Below are 17317 nucleotides of genomic sequence, written 5' to 3' on the forward strand. Positions count from 1 at the left end.
GATTTTATTACTTAAACATATAAATGGTACCAGAGCAATTGTGTTGAGGTAGGCCTATGCTATTCTGGAGCTTGATATGAAGTAGTAAAGAACATGCCTACTAACTGCAGTTCACATTAGTTAGAGAACATGCCTGCTAACTGTGATTTACATGTGTGATTCATAAAGAGTGTAGCTCCTCGTTTGTCTGTCTGTCCGATAACCTTAATGCCACTATTTTCTTAATTTATTGGTGACGATTAAAACAGTCATCACTGTATGACCTTTCTAGGGTCTGGAAGTTGGAATTGAGGACTAGGAATTGGAGCAGATGCACAAGCCCGTTGACAGAGCTTCTCTCACCTGTAAGGTGGCACGTGCCAGTAAGCTCGCCACTTGGAAGACAGCGGGTCTCTGTGAGTCCCAGGCCAGCCAGAGTGACACCATGAGACTGTATCTCAAAGCATAATATTAAAAACTTAAAATATCACCTTGAAGAACAGTCTATAGTTCTGGAAGTATATGAAGTAAGAACTCAGTGTCTGGTTTAGGAAACCTTACATCACCAATAGCATATATGAAACACTGCCTCGTCTGGGCTCTGCGCAGGGCTGGATGTGACTTGAAAAGAAGCTCATTTCAGCTCTTGGGTCCCAGTGGTAAATGGGGGATGCCAGGGCAGCACTCAAGGCAGGGGCTTACAGCAGAAACCACTGAGGAGCGGAGAAGCGTGGCTCCCTGCCTCACGGCCGAGCTTCTGCTCAGCCACGTTTCTTAGACAGTCCAGGGCCTCCTGCTTAAGGATGAACAGCCACAGCCTTCCTATGTCAGCCAGCAGTCACGGACATGCTGGTGAGCCAGGCTGGGTGACCCAATCCCCCGAACTCTGAGCTGAAGCTGAGCAGGAGAAACATTGTTTATACAAAAAACACATGTGCAGATAAAATTATATTTCTAAGATAAACATATGGGCACACGAATGCACGCGTGTATTATGCTCCTCCACTCCAACAACTAAGATTCTGTCTTATTCTGGTCACTGACAATGAAAACCTGCAACTCAGTCTGCACTTGCTACCAGGGCCCCATGTTCCCCTCCTAGTTCTTCACTGTCTTTTCATGTCTTCTCTAAGGGTGCAAAAGTGCTCCTTTGAGGCCCACTGTCTACTTGGAAAATCCTATGTGTGCCTTATACATTAACAGCTGGGCGTGGCAACGCACACCTTTGATCCTAGCACTGACTAGGGCAGAGGCAAGTAAATCTCCATGAGTCTAAGCCCAACCTGATCTACATAGCAAGTTCAAGGCAAGCCAGGGCTATAGAGAGAGAAACCTTGTCTCAAAAGAAAAAAAAAAAACCCTCAATGAAGAGAACTCAAGACGAGGAAGATTCTGTTCAATTACTCATGCTAAATCAACAATATATTCTAACATATTTATGAGGCAATATCACAAAGATGAAAGTCACATAAAGATGTAACAAAAGCATTTGGAGATATATAGAAGAGCTCAAGAGAGGTCTTCAGACTTTTATTTAGAATATTTGATAAATGACAGTTCAGAAAGAAAGAAGTTGGCCTAATGTAATTTCAAAATGTTCAAAATTCAACTCTAAAAATGTTAAGAAATCAACATGTAAGAATAATAGCAAAGGATATATTTAAACATATTCTCTAGACTAAATCTTGTATTTCAAATTGCACAACCCTGTTAGACTTAGATCACTCATTTAAAATATCAGGATTACAGGTAATTTTTCACACGGAGTTGGATAAAAATGTTTGTGATTTTGTAGATAATAAAAATTATCCACAAAGATGATGTTTAACAACTAAAGTATGAAGGAGGTTTTAGGTTATGAATGTTATTCACCGTCTACCACAGTCTGGATGCTTCGGGAAACAAGGCAGTTTAAACTCCTCACTTGATAGGACTAAAGCACGAGTGAGGTTAGAGGGGTGGAGACACAGGTCAGTGGCAGCGCCTAGAAAGGGTGGGGCCCTCGGCGGCTTAGGCACAGCTGCTCAGCCGACCTAAGGCTTACTGAGGCTCACATGTAACGTTTATGAACTGAGGAACACGGAACTTACAGAAGAGGCTAGGCTGTTTTATAATACATCTTTCTTGCAGTTTGTTTTCATGCTGACCCCTTGAATACTACTAAGTGTTAATTCTGAAACAGAATGTGTCACGCATTCATGCCAGCCCTGCCCTCTATAACCACTGCCCTTGCCATTCCTGATCAAAATTGTCCCGGTCTGATATAATAGCGACCCATCTCACTTTGAAACTCAAACTTCTCTGACCAAATATTAGATAATAAAATGGCCACCTACAGGGAGAGAAGAGTGTCTGAAATGAGCTTCAGTGGCGCTAGGAGTCCAAATCAACTCCTGAAGACGTAAGCAGAGGCAGCGCTCCGAGACCTCCCTGCTGCTCCACACCGAGCCTCGGCTTCTCTCCTTCCCGGACACACCCAACCCTCTTCTCTGGGTGCTGCTTAGACAGTGCTTAGCTGACTGTGGCTTCGCAGACTAGCAAAATACTAACTTATGGCTGTAACAGAGGAAAAGCCAGGCTGCTAAGCAACAGCCTGCCTGTCCAGTGAGAGGACAATGGCAGTACTCTGTGTACGGTACCTCGAGAGGGAAATCCTTTATGCTGACATCTACAAAAGACTGGCAGTAATGAGGATCCATGTAAATCAAACTGTCATCTGCAAGGACAAAACAGAAGACAAGTAATTCACAAAACACCTTATTATGACACTGCTTACAATCCAATCTCTATGTAGAGCAGCTGGAAAAAAAAAAAAAAAAAAAAAAGACTAGGTGTAACAGCCTGCCGGCCTGAGGCTCACCACCGGAAACGCGGCTCTTCGAGACACAGATTAACTTTGCATAATCAAATATGCTTGTATAAGCAGAATTTCATAAAGCGATGAGACTGTCATTTAATTTTTGGTGATGAAATTACTTTCACAAACACACAATTATACTCTACAGTTTGCATATGAAAAATGCATTGGCTCCTCTGTTCTGACAGCAGGAATATATTGCTTGTCATTTCATCATCAGCGAAGGCCACTAAAGACCGAGAGAAAGTAAATATGTAACTAGCGGCTACCAGGATGCAGCGCAGTCTTCTCGAATTCCGGGAAACCGATAAACTGCTTTTCTGTGCAGTAGCAGAAATGAAGCACACGTCTTAAGAAATCCAGCTACACTGTGGACCAGAGCGAGGGGCTCCGTGGTCTCTGTGAAACCAGCTCGTTTCCATGAATCTCACAACTTTCCACTTTTAAAAGAAAACAATTAAAAAAAAAAAAAATCATACTTAGTCACTGACCTTGAAATCCAGCAAAGTAATAGGACTGTTTAGGCTTGCCGCCAATGATGCCTACACAATATTCAAGGCTTAAAACACCCTGTCAAAGAAAATTAATAGGTTTAGATCAGGAGTCAGGTAGAAATGGCCTGCAATAGTCGGGTCTGCAGCGCCCCAACTTCTCCACAACAGTTACTACTTGTTTACAGTTGCTCCGTGTCCCGGCACCCTTGTCTTCCAAACTGCCTCCTTTTTCTTTTAACCACTCAGTGTTAACTCACATCAGTTTATCAGGATGTAGCTCAACAACATGGACAGGCTACGATGTGCCACGTGGGAAAACCATGAATAACATTGCAAAGCACAGAAAGTCCTACGAAAGCAAAGCTCCTGTTCTTCTCCTAATGAGAACATTCAAGACCATCTAGATCAGCGGTTCTCAACCTGTGGATCGTGACCCCTTCACGGAGTCACCCAAGACCATCCTGCATTATCAGGTATTTACATTGTGGTTCCTAACAGTAGCACAGTTAGTATCACGAAGTAGCGGTTGGGTCGGCACAACAGGAGGAGCTGTTAAAGGGTCATAGCACTAGACACACTGAGACCCTCTGATCCAGGGGACTAAATGAAGGCTTACATGGCCCCCAGTCCCCACCTCAACACTATCCAGCTCGTGACTGAATTACAATGCAAAGCTGCTATACATTCATCAGAGAACATACTGGGGGGTGAACACAGTGGCCCGTATACACTACCCTAGTACTCAAGAGACTGAGGCAGGAAGAAAGTTGCAGTTCAAAGCTAGCCTGGGCCACAAAACAAAAACAAAAAAAAAAAAAAACTTTGAACCTTGGATGTTGATCTTTCCTAAGCTAATCATATACAAATGAGGTGACATCTTTGAGGCTAGGCAGTGGTGGTGAGTGACAGCTTCCCACCAGGCAACCATGCGGGTAAACAACAGACATTCTGTAGCTCTAAGATTCTATCCCCTGCTATGACACGGTGTTGCCATCTTTAAGTCAGACTAGCTGTGATCGCTTGAATGGGACCGTCACCAACAGCCTTGTAACACTCCCTAGCAGAGGACAGGGAAGGTCATCTTGGGATCCCAGCTGCTAAAGTGTACAGGAGGTGAAAGGCCACACAGCCATTGTACGTCACTGAGCGTGCTCAGGTGAAGATTGGCAAAGACAAAGTCACCAACTCACCCATGTTCCTGTGAGGAACCCGGATCTCATGGGTTCACCAAACTGCACTCAACTGGAGTACTTTCTTTGGTGTGCTGGTGTGCTGTGTGGGATGAGTAGGCATTCCCGCACATCTTCCTAGGGAAAGTGTGTGTCGGTGGCTGAAGCTATAAGGCTTGACAGGTCAGTGTGCTCAGGCTGAGGCATTGCCACGCTACCCTCACTAAGGGAGACCTGCAAACCCGGGGCTCACTGAGCCACCCTGCCTCATCAGGAAGCACAAGAAATTAGCCAAGAGGCCAGGGGAGTGCTGGAGGCATGCAACTGAACAAGATGAACTTCCCCAAATACCATCCAGGGGAGTCTAGGAAAGCTGGTCAGTGAGCAGACACAGGTCAATCCTGCAAAAAGTAAGGCGGGAGCTGCTCCCATCACTGAGGTGCTATGGCCAGACTACTAAGTTCTGGGGGAGGAAAAGCTCCCTAAGCAGCCTGTCAACACGAATGCCAAATTCTTCAGCAGAGGCACCAAGAGACTAAGGGTGTCGGAGGTGCCTGTGTCCTGAACATTCCCCTTGTGTTCTGACTGTAGGTTCTTTGGTGACATTCCTATACACTCTTGGCTGTCAGTTGGGAGCCTAGGAAGATGTGAGGAACGCATCTGATGCAGTGTGTGGCAGGGAGACATATATCCCACTCACAATCTCAAGCTCTACAACGTGTGTGTGCATCGTGGGCTGATTCAACAAACTCCTATGGATACATGTGTCTCCCTCTATATATATATATATATATATATATATATATATATATATATATATCCTATCAACTTGACACAAGCTAGAAAGTTCTGGGGAAGAGAAAACTCAGTTGAGAAGATGCGTCCATCAGACTGCCCGTAGGCAGGTCTAGAGTGCATTTTCTTCACCAGTGATGATGCAGGAGCTTCGAGCCTCCATGGATGGTGCCACCCTGAGCAGGCTGGGCAAGCCAGTAAGCAGCGCTGGTCCACGGCCTCTGTGTGATTGTCTTCCCTCAGGATGTGACCCGGGAAATGTAAAACAACCTTCTTCCCTAAGCTGCTTCTGGTCATGGTGTTTATCACAGCAACAGAGGTCCTAAGACGACTGTCAACTTGACACAACTTGAACCACCTAGGACAGATCTAAGGATGCCTCCAGAGAGGCCTAACTGAATGTGTGTGGCACCATCCTGTGGGTTGGGGTTCCAGTCTGAATAAAGAGGAGACTTCAAGTAGAGTACCAGCATTCATTTTTCTCTGCTCCTTGACTACTCCCTAACCAGCCACCTCACACCCCTCCACCTCAAAGAAAGAGTGTGTGTGTGTGTGTGTGTGTGTGTGTGTGTGTGTTAGTATTTTTTGTGTTGTGTACCATATATATTATAATTGGTATATAATATACCACATATATTATAATGCCCGAAGAATCTTTTTTTTTCATTTTTGAAACAATGTTTCATGCTGTCCAGGACACCACAAGCTTACTACATAGCTGAGAATGACCCTGAACTAACCCCCTCCCTCTGCTTTCCCAGATGCTGGTATTACAGGTGTGTACCACCACACCTAGCTTAGAGCTATTATTAAAATGTGGGGGAATATCTCCTTGATATCTGCCAATGTTACATATACAGATTTACTAGTACAATTGTATGTGGTTAACCACTGCATATGCTACGTTCTTTTTCTGGATTTAAAAAAGTCTATGTGAATATGTATGCCTGTCTGAGTTTATGTACACTATATCTGTGTGGCTGCCTTCAAAAGCCTAAGGGCATTAGACCCCATGGGGCTGGAGGCACAGAAAACTGTGAGCCGGAGTCAGTGCTCTAACCACTAACCCATCCTTCCGGCTCCATGCTGCTTCACCTTCTTGCCACTCACTATCCCATGAACAATTTTCATATCAATAAACACATGCATCTCTTTGATAACTAACAGTTGTAGTCTATGCCTCCAAACCCTCTTAAATCTTGAATTGTTCTAGGTTCCTTACTCACTGATTGGCTAGGCTGCCTGGCCATCCAGTGCAAGTCCACACGCCTGGTACTGGGATTTCAGGAACACACCGCCATGCCCAACTCTCTGTAGGCATGTGGGGTTCAAACTCAGGTCCTCGTGGCTAGCAAAGCCCTGTCTCCCCAGCCCCAGTTCTATTTCACTTTGAGACACTGTAAAAGCAATGCTAAGACTAAAACACAGTAACATATAGGGGACTATATTTACTTTGACCGTAAAAACTAACTGGTGGGAACGCAGAAAGCACGGTCGGGCCCTTCTATATCCTAACTGCTGGCGTGGTGGGCCAGGCAGGGGACACAGCTGAGGATTAAGCAACCTTAATCATCAAATACGAATACTATTCTGTCTTCTCATTAACACTAAACGCCTGTTATCTGCAGTGGCTGTTTAGAGCTTTAGTGGCAACTTGGGCTGTGTTCTTCAAGTGACCACAGCACATGCATTGTCTGGTGATGCAACCCTACTGTCTGCACTTAGAAGACACAGACATGCAAGTAGAAGGTCATACACACCCACATCTGTTCTGTTCTACATGATGCTGCAACACACTACTGTCATCATCAGAGTTCACACCACTGTCATCATCAGAGTTCACACCACTGTCATCATCAGAGTTCACACCACTGTCATCATCAGAGTTCACCGTCATCATCAGAGTTCACACCACTGTCATCATCAGAGTTCACACCACTGTCATCATCAGAGTTCACACTGAAGGGCCACACGATCCAGTTACAAAGCAAAGGGGAAGGGAAAACATAGTGTCGTAAGTAAGCTTCCAATCTTGTGTAGGTTAGCATTGACAGCTGTCCTGGGCTACATGTCACCTGCAGGCTAAGGACTGAACACCTCTGCACTGTCACAACAAAATTCAGCCCCCTAAAGTTTATTCTGCCAAGTGTTTCATTTCAGCAAGGAAAAAAATTATTTTATCAAAACTGACATAGTAAAGCTACAAACTTAACCAAATACTCAATACTGCAAATGAATTGCTTCAAGACTGAATGTCGTAGTGCCAATCAGAAGACAATGTGTGTGACCAGACGGGTTCTTTTGGTTCAAGAAACACAACTGTACACTACAGGGCTGAGGAGACTTTACACTGGCTCATAAGAAGGGGCGCTGGCTCTCCACACTACCTCATTTCTGTTTATATCATCAGTCCCTCAGAGGAACCACTGTCACCATAACAAACTATGAAATGCAGTAACAGTTTTAAAAAGTTTGTCTTAGCAGTTTGACATGATTTAATGTTAGTTTTAAGAATGACTACAATGGCGACATTTTTTATTAGAAAAGGGTTACTAAAGTGGAAGCCATGGGAACCATGTTGCAAACCTTGTTCCTGCGTCCCATCAGTGAGCACAGACTGAAAGGCCTTTCACTCTGTCACAGAAGGCTGCTCTTCAGACTCACACATGACCTCTCAAAGCTGAAATTTAAAATGCCTGATGCCAAACTTCACAACGTATAGCTGTAGAGTCACGACTTACTTGTGGGAAAGGAAACGGCAACTCTTTTCCATGTTTTATATCAGGTATGACTGAACATAAAACCAGGGAGAACTGAGCACCTCTTACCTTCACAAACTCCAGATAGTCGGTATTGGTTCTTTCTCCACCAAGTCTAACAGGAACTAAAATAATGACAGCCTTGTCATGTGCATCTCCGGTCACAGAGTCAGTCTGTTTGTCAGTTACGTCAGAGCTGTACACTGGGAGAGACATAATGGATATGTACGTGTTAAATCTTATAAAGGCAGCCGTATACATATTCTCACTCTAATTCCACCCCTCTGCTGACTGGTCATCTGGTCTCTGGTATCACTATCAAAGTATCACCAAGTTCAAATTTTTATACTCATGGCCCCTGGAAACTCAACAGTAGTGAAACACAAATCTCGGTCTCCCTGAGCATATGTTCTGGCCAGGAAACTGATGACAAAGAAAAGCGTAAACAAGACAAAAAGTGTGTAACTTGGATAGATGACGAACACTAGCTAAACTGGAAGGCACCTGCCCCCGAGCCTGACAATCTGAGTTCCACTGTCAGAACGACAGAAGGGAAAACAGATTCCTGCACTCTGTCTTCTGCCTTGTGCGTACACATGACTCCCACACACAATAAATACGTGTTTTAAGGAATACAAAATGCAATCTGGAGAGGTGGCTCATGGGTTAAGAACACTGACAGCTCTTCCTGAGGTCCTGAGTTCAATTCCCAGCAACCACATGGTGGCTCACAACCATCTGTAATGGGATCCAATGTGTATCTGAAGACAGCAACAATATACTCATATACATAAATAAATAAAATTTTAAAATCTAAAGAAGAAGGAAGAAAGAAAGGAAGGAAGGAAGGAAGGAAGGAAGGAAGGACGGAAGGAAGGAAACACAGACCAGGCTTTCCACAGTCTGAGCCCTCATTGGTCGCCAGGTTTGTAGATAGTAAACCTTACAGACATATTTCTTACTCTGCTAAAACATTAATTTTGTCCTATTAATAGCTTTTCTTAAGCACGGGTGGCTTATTTTATTTCAGGAAGTAAATAGAGGCTCTATTTCTGTTCTGGGTACCAACAGAAGACGACAAACAACCTTGAGACGATTTGCTAGCACACTACGTCTGACATCCCTGCCCTGGCCTCCCTGAGCCAGGGTTATAAGAAAGAGCTATCTTAACCAGTTTAAACTGGATAACCAAAAAGGAAAGCTAGACCAGATGTGTTGATACGCCCTCAGAACTGGCTTGCAGGGGTGATGGGGTAGGTTGAACTAGAATTATAAGGTCAAGACCCATCTAACCTACACAATGATGGCCCATCTCAGTGGTAAGAATGATAGCAAAATAATCATTTTAAATGCTCAAAATTTTTCTGGCAAATATATTTAAATTAGCAATTAAAGCTTTTTTCCCCCAAAACTACTAATTCCTTTGACATGAGGGGTGTTATACAGGAACAATAATAAATTAGCTATGATTGTCATCTTCATAACCATTTGCAGTATAACCAGGAAGAGAAGAGCTATGTATACATGAAGAGTCTGAGCCGATACAAACCGGCCAGACCGTCACACACTCCATACCTGTGCAGTCCTGGGCCACATAAATAGTTAGCCCTTGCAAATCCGGGTGCCTTGCTTCTTCAACTGCTTTTCTAGGAAAATAATAAACATCCTTAAAATCCTACCCAGAGTTTTCTGTTGTCACTAAGGCTTTAGTTTTAGAAGGAAAACAACCATGGCTGCCCTGCCTTTCTAATAACACCTGCAGAATGTCAGACTAACTTACCCAAAGGCTCTAAATGACGCTACAAAACTTAACTTCAGAACCCCTTCGTATAAACTTACCTCCCAGACCTCAAAGGGCATCTTCAGAAGCTCCCTGCTGCATAGAATGCTGTCTAAGCAGTGATTCACACAGCTTCAAGATTTGTGTCACAATAAGACATCCACCACAAAGGATGGATTATGGGACTTGCCCCCACCCCTTTGAACAACAGTTTAGCTCCCGACATCTCATTAGACATCAATAAATTGGTTACATTAAAAAAAGAAACAAACAAACAAAAAAAAAAAAAAAAAAAACACTAGTATGGCCTTTCCAGTCTCCAAGTTGAAAGAGATGGTAGGTTTCAGAACATACAACAATGTAATCTAATGAGAACCTAATTAATCTAATTAGAAATAGACCCTGGATATCTGTACCTATAAACGAGAGCAGGAAGCTCTGTGTGTAGGTTAAGACAACTGTAGTTCCTGTGTCTTGACCCCCCATTAACAAAGAAAAGCAGAAGGTTTTCATGCAGCTGGTCTTAAGAGCTTCGGCTGTGTCCATTCACGGTCAAAGGTGGTATTTCTTAGCACGAAACAGAAGAACTGAGAAGAATGGTACCTTAAAATGTGAGCGACCACTGCTGGTCCATACCAATCACCAGCCTTTTTCCCAGACTTCTTCCCAAACTCTATCAGTCGATGTAAGCCAAAGACAGCCACGGGGGAATCTCCAAACCAAGAGATGATTTTCCTGTGATAGAGCTCATTCCGTACTGCGTGGTCATCAGAGTGCTTCCCAGATGTTTCCTTCAGAGAAACTGCTGAAGTTCTGAGTTCTCTTTCCCCTGAAAGAGATGCTTCCAGGGACGCAGTGAACTTTCTGACAGTGTTGGAAGTCCATGAGTCCGAGTCCGAACTTTCAACAGGCAGCGCGTCTGGCCAGGTCCACGCTGCAGAAATTCCAAGGCAAGACTCAGACTTTCCAGACAGACAGGCCTTGCCGACTGTACTAAGTAAATATGTGGCGTTTAAATAAAGCCTAACAGGTTATTGAACCAAAGCAGAGGCAGAAATCAGGGTGACGGCTGCAAACAGCGACATACATGGTGGAATGGCCGCCAGAGGGTTCTCTGTGCAGTAATGAAAATGTTCTAGAACGGGACCTTGTGACGGCCATAGAACTCGGGGTGCATACTAACAACCACTCAACTGGTCACTTTAGATGAGTATGTTTATTTAATAAAATTTATCTAAATGAAATAGGTTTTATCCCAATAAAGCTGCTTTAATATTTTGTTTTATTTTTTTGAAATTAAAATATAGTGTCATCATTACAGCTTTCCCTATCCTTCCTCTGACTCTCTTGTACCCCGTTCTCGGCTCTCTCTCAAACTTATGGCCTCTTGTTTTTCTTTAAGTGTTGGTGTGTGTGTGTGTGTGTGTGTGTGTTATGTGTTTGTGTGTATATGGATGGATGTGTATGTGTGTGTGTGTGTGTGTGTGTATGGATGGATGTGTGTGTGTGTGTTGATGTGTGTGTGTGTGTGTGTTTGTGTGTGTGTGTGTGTATGGATGGATGGATGTGTATGTGTGTGTGTGTGTGTGTGTGTGTGTGTGTGTGTGTATGTGGATGGATGGATGGATGGATGGGTGTGTGTGTATTTCTAAAGATATAAGTATAACCTGCTCGTTGCATGTAGTGTTACTTGTATGCATAAGATTTCAGGGCTGACCACTCGTAAAAAGCTGCTTTGAAAGAGGAAAATAAACATGTAGGCCACGCATGGAGGCACACACCACCTTTAATCCCAGTACTTGGGAAGCTGAGAAACCTGGTCTCTGTGAGTTTGAAGCCAGCCTGAGATGCACAGTGAGACCCTGTCTAAAAAGTAAAACAAAGAAAAGGAAACAAATCTAGCAAGTGACTCAAGGCCCTAAGCCCAGCACATGGGAGGCCAGCCTAGCCTACACAGGAAGAACCCACCTCAAGAAAATAAATAAATAAATGCAGTGGGATGGGGCACAAATCAGTGTTTGTCTAATAACTCAAAGCCCTGCAACCTGCAACCCATCCCCCTACTGAGAGGAGAATAAAAACAGAAGGAAAAATAAAGGAAAGAGGAACAAAAGAGGAAGTAAGGGGTTGGGGGACGGGCAGGAACAGGGAGGGACAGGACCAGACCTGGCCTAAGATGTGCTTATAAAATAACACAATAAACATATAAGCAAGCCAATATAATAACATCAATGATGCTTAGACCTGACTGTCTCAGAACTACTCTATGATTTCTAACTTTTCCAAACTGGGGATGTACTACACAGAATTAGGAAAAAGTCACAAAAAGAGAAAAGTCAAAACAAGAAAAGATGCTAAAAGTACAAATGGACGTCCTTCAATGTGGTTTTCTTCCTTCCTTCCTTCTCTTCCTTTCTTCCTGTCAATCTTCAGTTGAAATAACGACCCCTGTCCTCTACTGCCAGTCTGTCTGACTTCTAGGCTTCCCAAAGGCATTAAATAAACAAACAAACAAACAAACAGAAAGCCTTTATTAACATTCATAGTTCTCTGGGAAGATAAATCTTTAGGGAGAAGATTCATTTTGATACATGTTTTAAAAAGAAAAATAAGTAAAACTGCTAAAATTTTAACTTTAAAATATTTTTAATTTTTTAAAAAATATGTGTTAAATATCTTTTGTTCCAAGATACTTTCCGGGTATCTTCCTCCGGAATACTATAAAGTATTAATCTTGGAGATTAATGGTTTGTTACAGGATAATAACAGCAGCTCTCCAGCAAACTAAAACCTAATAATGAATAGAGCCAGAGAGGATAGCAGACCTAAATGCAGACCTAAAACAGAACCAGTATTTTACTGTTCAATAACGCAGCAATCCTCAACACGGGACCACTGATATATCACCCCCAGAGAACCTATGTAGACTGAGTCTTAGTTGGGTTTAGTGGTTACAACACTTTTCTGGCTACACCAGAGAACCTATATAGACTGAGTTGTAGTTGGCTTTAGTGGTTACAACACTTTTCTGGCGTGTAGCCAAGACCCTGAGATTAATCTCCAACATAGAAAAGTTTTAAAAATTTTTTTAAAAAAATACCTTTTTCTTTGTCTTAGTCACACTAATCACAAACTTGTTTGATCAATGACTAATTGTCTCAATGGAAAAGTCACTAGTACAGGGATACCGTCTAACACTTTAAAAGAAATCTGATAATATTTAGTAACCTGAAGACAGTAAAACAAAACTCTCTTACAAATGTATACATTATAAAACTGACTGATAGAAAAATGACACTAGAAAGTAAATACAGGTAAGTTAAATATTGATGAGATTTATGAGGGTTAAAAGTCTAAGCACCCCCCAAAAGCTCTGAATATCCAAAAAAACAATTCACAGACCTTATGAAGCTCAAAAAGCAGGAAGGCCGGAATGTAGATGCCTCAATCCTTCTTAGAAGGGAGAACAAAACACTCATGGGAGGAAATACAAGGTCAAAAAGAGGAGCAGAGACTGAAGAAAAGATCATCCAGAGGCTGCCTCACCTGGGGATCCACCCCATATGCAGCCACTAAACTCAAGCACTATTGCTGATGCCAAGAAGTGCTTACTGGCAGAAGCCAGATATGGATGCCTCCTCAGAGGCTCTGCCAGAATCATACAGATACAGAGGAGGATCGTTGCAGCTAACCATTGTACTGAACTCAGGGACCCCAATGAAAGAGCTAGAGAAAGGACTAAAGGAGCTGAAAGAGTTTGCAACACCAGGGGAAGAACAACATTATCAACCAACCAAAACTTCCAAAACTCCCAGGTACTAAAACACCAGCCAATGACTACACATGGAGAGACCCATGGCTCCAGTTGCATATGTAGCAGAGAAGAGGTCCAGTGAAGGCATGTTTTCACAGTGTAGGGGAACGCCAAGGCACTGAGGTGGAGAGGGTGATTGGGAGAGGAAGCATCTTCATGGAAGCAAGTGAAGGGGGAGGAGGGAGGGGAGTGGGTGGAAAGAGGATAACATCTAAGCACAATTCTTTAATCCCAGGACTTAGGCAGCAGAGACAGGCAGATCTCTGAGTTCGAGTCTGCATGGTCTGTAGAGAGTTTGCCAGGGAAGCCAGAGACCTCCTGTCTCAAATAAATAGATAAATAGATAAATAAATAAATAAATCAGTGAATGGATGAATGTCTGAGTACTGGGGCTGACTGAGACTTGGGTCAGCAGCACCATGTTAGAGAGTTTATAAATGCCTCTAACTCCAGCCCCAGAAGATCTGTATCTTCTGGCTTTCACATAAGCACATACATATTTATTTTAATAAATCTTTTTAAAAATCTAAACATAATGTTCTCACTAATTAGAAGCCTAAAACTTTAATACAAAGAATTATAGCCAGGTGTGGTGGCTATCCCAACATTCGAGAGACAAGTAAATGGGACTCTTTATGATATCAAGGCCAGCCTGGTCTACATTGTGAGTTCTAGGCCAGTTAAGGCTACATAGTGAGACCCTGTCTCCAAAATAATAATAATAATAATTTAATTAATCCAGAGAATTATAGATCACTTATGGTGTTTATGTATGATAATATATAAATGATATAACTTATAAATATGATATTGTATAATTGTATATTTATGTTGTTTACTAAATTTCTATGTAATATATTTCTATATATTACATATAAAATAATTAATCTATAATTATATTATATATAATGACATAACTTATATATGTCAGCATATAATATATAGTTAATATATACTATTAAATGATATAATAAATATAATATATAATAATTATGATAAATGTAATTATTTATGATGAAATTTTCAAAATACTACTGCCAAGTACAAATAAAAAAAAAAACAGTAAAAATTCTTCTGCCCGGGACTTAACAAACTTAATGGGGCAATCTAGAGAATTCAGCCAAAGCAATAAAATGTGAAGTCAGTTCGCTGTGGTGACAAGATAGCATGTTGAAGGAGAGTCGGGAACATGTATGTTTACGACACCAGCTCAGCAGACGTAACAGATGACCTTAGGTCAGTGGAGCATCTTGACCTCACAAGGTGGATGTGCTAGACAAACTTGGAATAAAAAGAGCAGCGGCCAGACAGGGACTTGATTTACCTCTACCAAGAAAATGCAGTATGAGCCCCTGAGCCAGCAGCATCTGGCCGGTCCGCAGTGTGCAGCCCCAGCCGCAGTCTGTCGTCAAGGCGGAAGCTTCTATCTGAGGAAATTCTTCCCTGTAGGTCAGCCATATTCTAGAGATGAAATCCTTACGGAACTCGTCCACATTCCCCGCAATGACGTGGTCTTCGATGGCACATCCTGATCTCGCAGGCGACATCTTGTTTTCATCTACAAAGTATTTAAGATGCAAGTTACACAGTATAAAGATGGTGACCACGTGTGCCTTAGTGGTAATTATGTCTGCCCGGCACTACTACGTCATCTCTTCTAAGAGGAACGTAAGCCTTCCAATGTCCAATCAAATGAGAATGATCCCGGAAGTGGTTTGCACCCTGGGGAAACAATACAGGATCTGCAGTAACACTGCCATTACCAGTGGCCGTCTGAGCCTCTGTAAATCACTCCTTAAATAAGAGGGTAATATAAAACACCTTCTCTTTTTACCTCAGTTGGCTCAGGACACACACATTCAAGCTCTTTGAAAAGTGTCAAGCAAATAAGACGTCATGACTTGTCAAACATGACAATGTATATAGTCACATGAAGTACACATTGTATTGTCATGAATATTTATACTCAAATTATAAAGTCAAAACTAATAAGCTACAAAGTAAGAATGTATATTTTTAATGTAAATGTCCCTTATGTCCAAACACCATTTTTCCAAATTTGTTGCTACCTACACAAATTTTAAAGGCCTTTGCAAACTGATTATCTCTAACACAGTTACTATGAAATGCATTGTTTGCCCAATAATTCACAGAACACTATTCTCAGTGAACTGTCATTCCTCATTAACTCCCCTGCAGCTAGAGACACTGCTCCGCACTGGTACAATCTAGTGAGCACCAGTGCCGGCTGGCCTGGAAGTGTGGGCGCACAGGCAGAAACACATCTGGCTACATCTCTCAACAAGTGCAACATCCGAAGCCTTTCTGCAGGATATGAAAGGCTGACAGTTTCACAATGCAGTCTGTCTTCATGCTTCCTTCACCCATCCCTTCTGCTCATTCTGAAAAATCCCCATCATTCAACCTTCATCTATATTCAGCAAATGGTAATAAACAAGTGAATTCCAAGCCTCCATTGACATGACTTTCTCTCAATATTATACAGAACTTAAAGTTAGTTACAAATAAAAGTGCCTGGAAATTAAATATGGCACTACAATATGTCTAAAGGGCCCCTTTTGACATTCACATTAGTTTGAAATGTGGTACAGTAGTTCCTGAGTCTCACACCCCATCCTCCACACACACAGCTCCAACCTCCTCTTTAGAAGTCATTTCTTAACCTCTTCTGACCCAGACAACACTGAATCCTACAGGGAAATCGTCAGTACTGAGTGAACTTTGTCCCAAGAGCTTTAAGAAAAATGAGAATATTTCAAGGAACCACACAATAAAAAGTGGGGGAAGGGAGCAAACAGACATAAAAGAGAAAGAAAATCATTGGCAGACAATACTAGAGGCTGTTACACAACACTAAGAAATGCCAAGAACTACAAAACCTATACCAGTAGGTGGGCACACACTTTTCGATGACAGAGGATCATTCCACTGGAAGGAAGAAGTTTTCAGAATGCCTAGATCCAAATGAAAATGAAAGCACAGTGTCTGGAACCTCTCAGATATACGGACACCATTTACAAAGAAAGCAGATGGGCAGCTGAGGGGAGGAAGTGTGAGGAGAATATGGGCCATGAAAGCAGTAAGGACATGAAGGAGGGGAGAGGAGGGTGCAGAGGAAAGTTCTGCAAAGTCTGCACCCAGAGAGCCCGACTGACTGATAAGAATTTCCACAGAGAGGTTGGAATGTGACCACTGGGAGGATGCTTGCTGGTGTCACTGAGGCGATCCTTCCTTAGCCATCATACACTTAAGTTACCAGAGACCTTAACAAAGAACACAAGCATCTATCTGGGTGGTTAACATGCCAAGGCAGTTTAATATGGAAATAAACAAAACGTTTAGCAATGGAAGTCTTCAGAGATTTTTTTTAATGTTTTACATGTTTATCACTTACCTTCATATTTAAAATGGTAACATTTTCCAAGCAATAAAACAGGTGAATTTCTACTAAAATATGTCTTTGTTTTCAACACCCAACCTGCATGAAGAGAAAGAGGGTTCTGGCGTTAAAATTTCAATGTAAAAGCCCTACCAAGTCTCTTTCCTGTAGTTGATGGTAAGGTATGATTACCCACTATGTATATGCATGTTTTGAAGTTACAAACTATTTAGACAATGAAACAAAATTAGAGACTAGTTTAAATAAGTT

General features: G+C 42.2%; 1 protein-coding gene across 1 annotated transcript in view; it reads right to left on the reverse strand.

Annotated features, from left to right (window-relative positions):
* ATG4C (autophagy related 4C cysteine peptidase) overlaps nucleotides 1-17317 on the reverse strand; it is a 65036-nt gene that overhangs the window by 22472 nt on the left and 25247 nt on the right. Inside the window, exons 3-9 of the mRNA XM_080922025.1 lie at nucleotides 17063-17146; nucleotides 14972-15205; nucleotides 10437-10767; nucleotides 9629-9699; nucleotides 8123-8256; nucleotides 3328-3406; nucleotides 2619-2695 (exon numbers count right to left, since the gene is read on the reverse strand). Coding sequence (XP_080778151.1) covers nucleotides 2619-2695; nucleotides 3328-3406; nucleotides 8123-8256; nucleotides 9629-9699; nucleotides 10437-10767; nucleotides 14972-15205; nucleotides 17063-17146 — 1010 coding nt within the window. The remainder of the gene's footprint in view (nucleotides 1-2618; nucleotides 2696-3327; nucleotides 3407-8122; nucleotides 8257-9628; nucleotides 9700-10436; nucleotides 10768-14971; nucleotides 15206-17062; nucleotides 17147-17317) is intronic.

This window comes from Micromys minutus (assembly GCF_963924665.1).
Source record: "Micromys minutus genome assembly, chromosome: 9".
In the NCBI taxonomy this organism is placed as follows: Eukaryota; Metazoa; Chordata; class Mammalia; order Rodentia; family Muridae; genus Micromys; species Micromys minutus.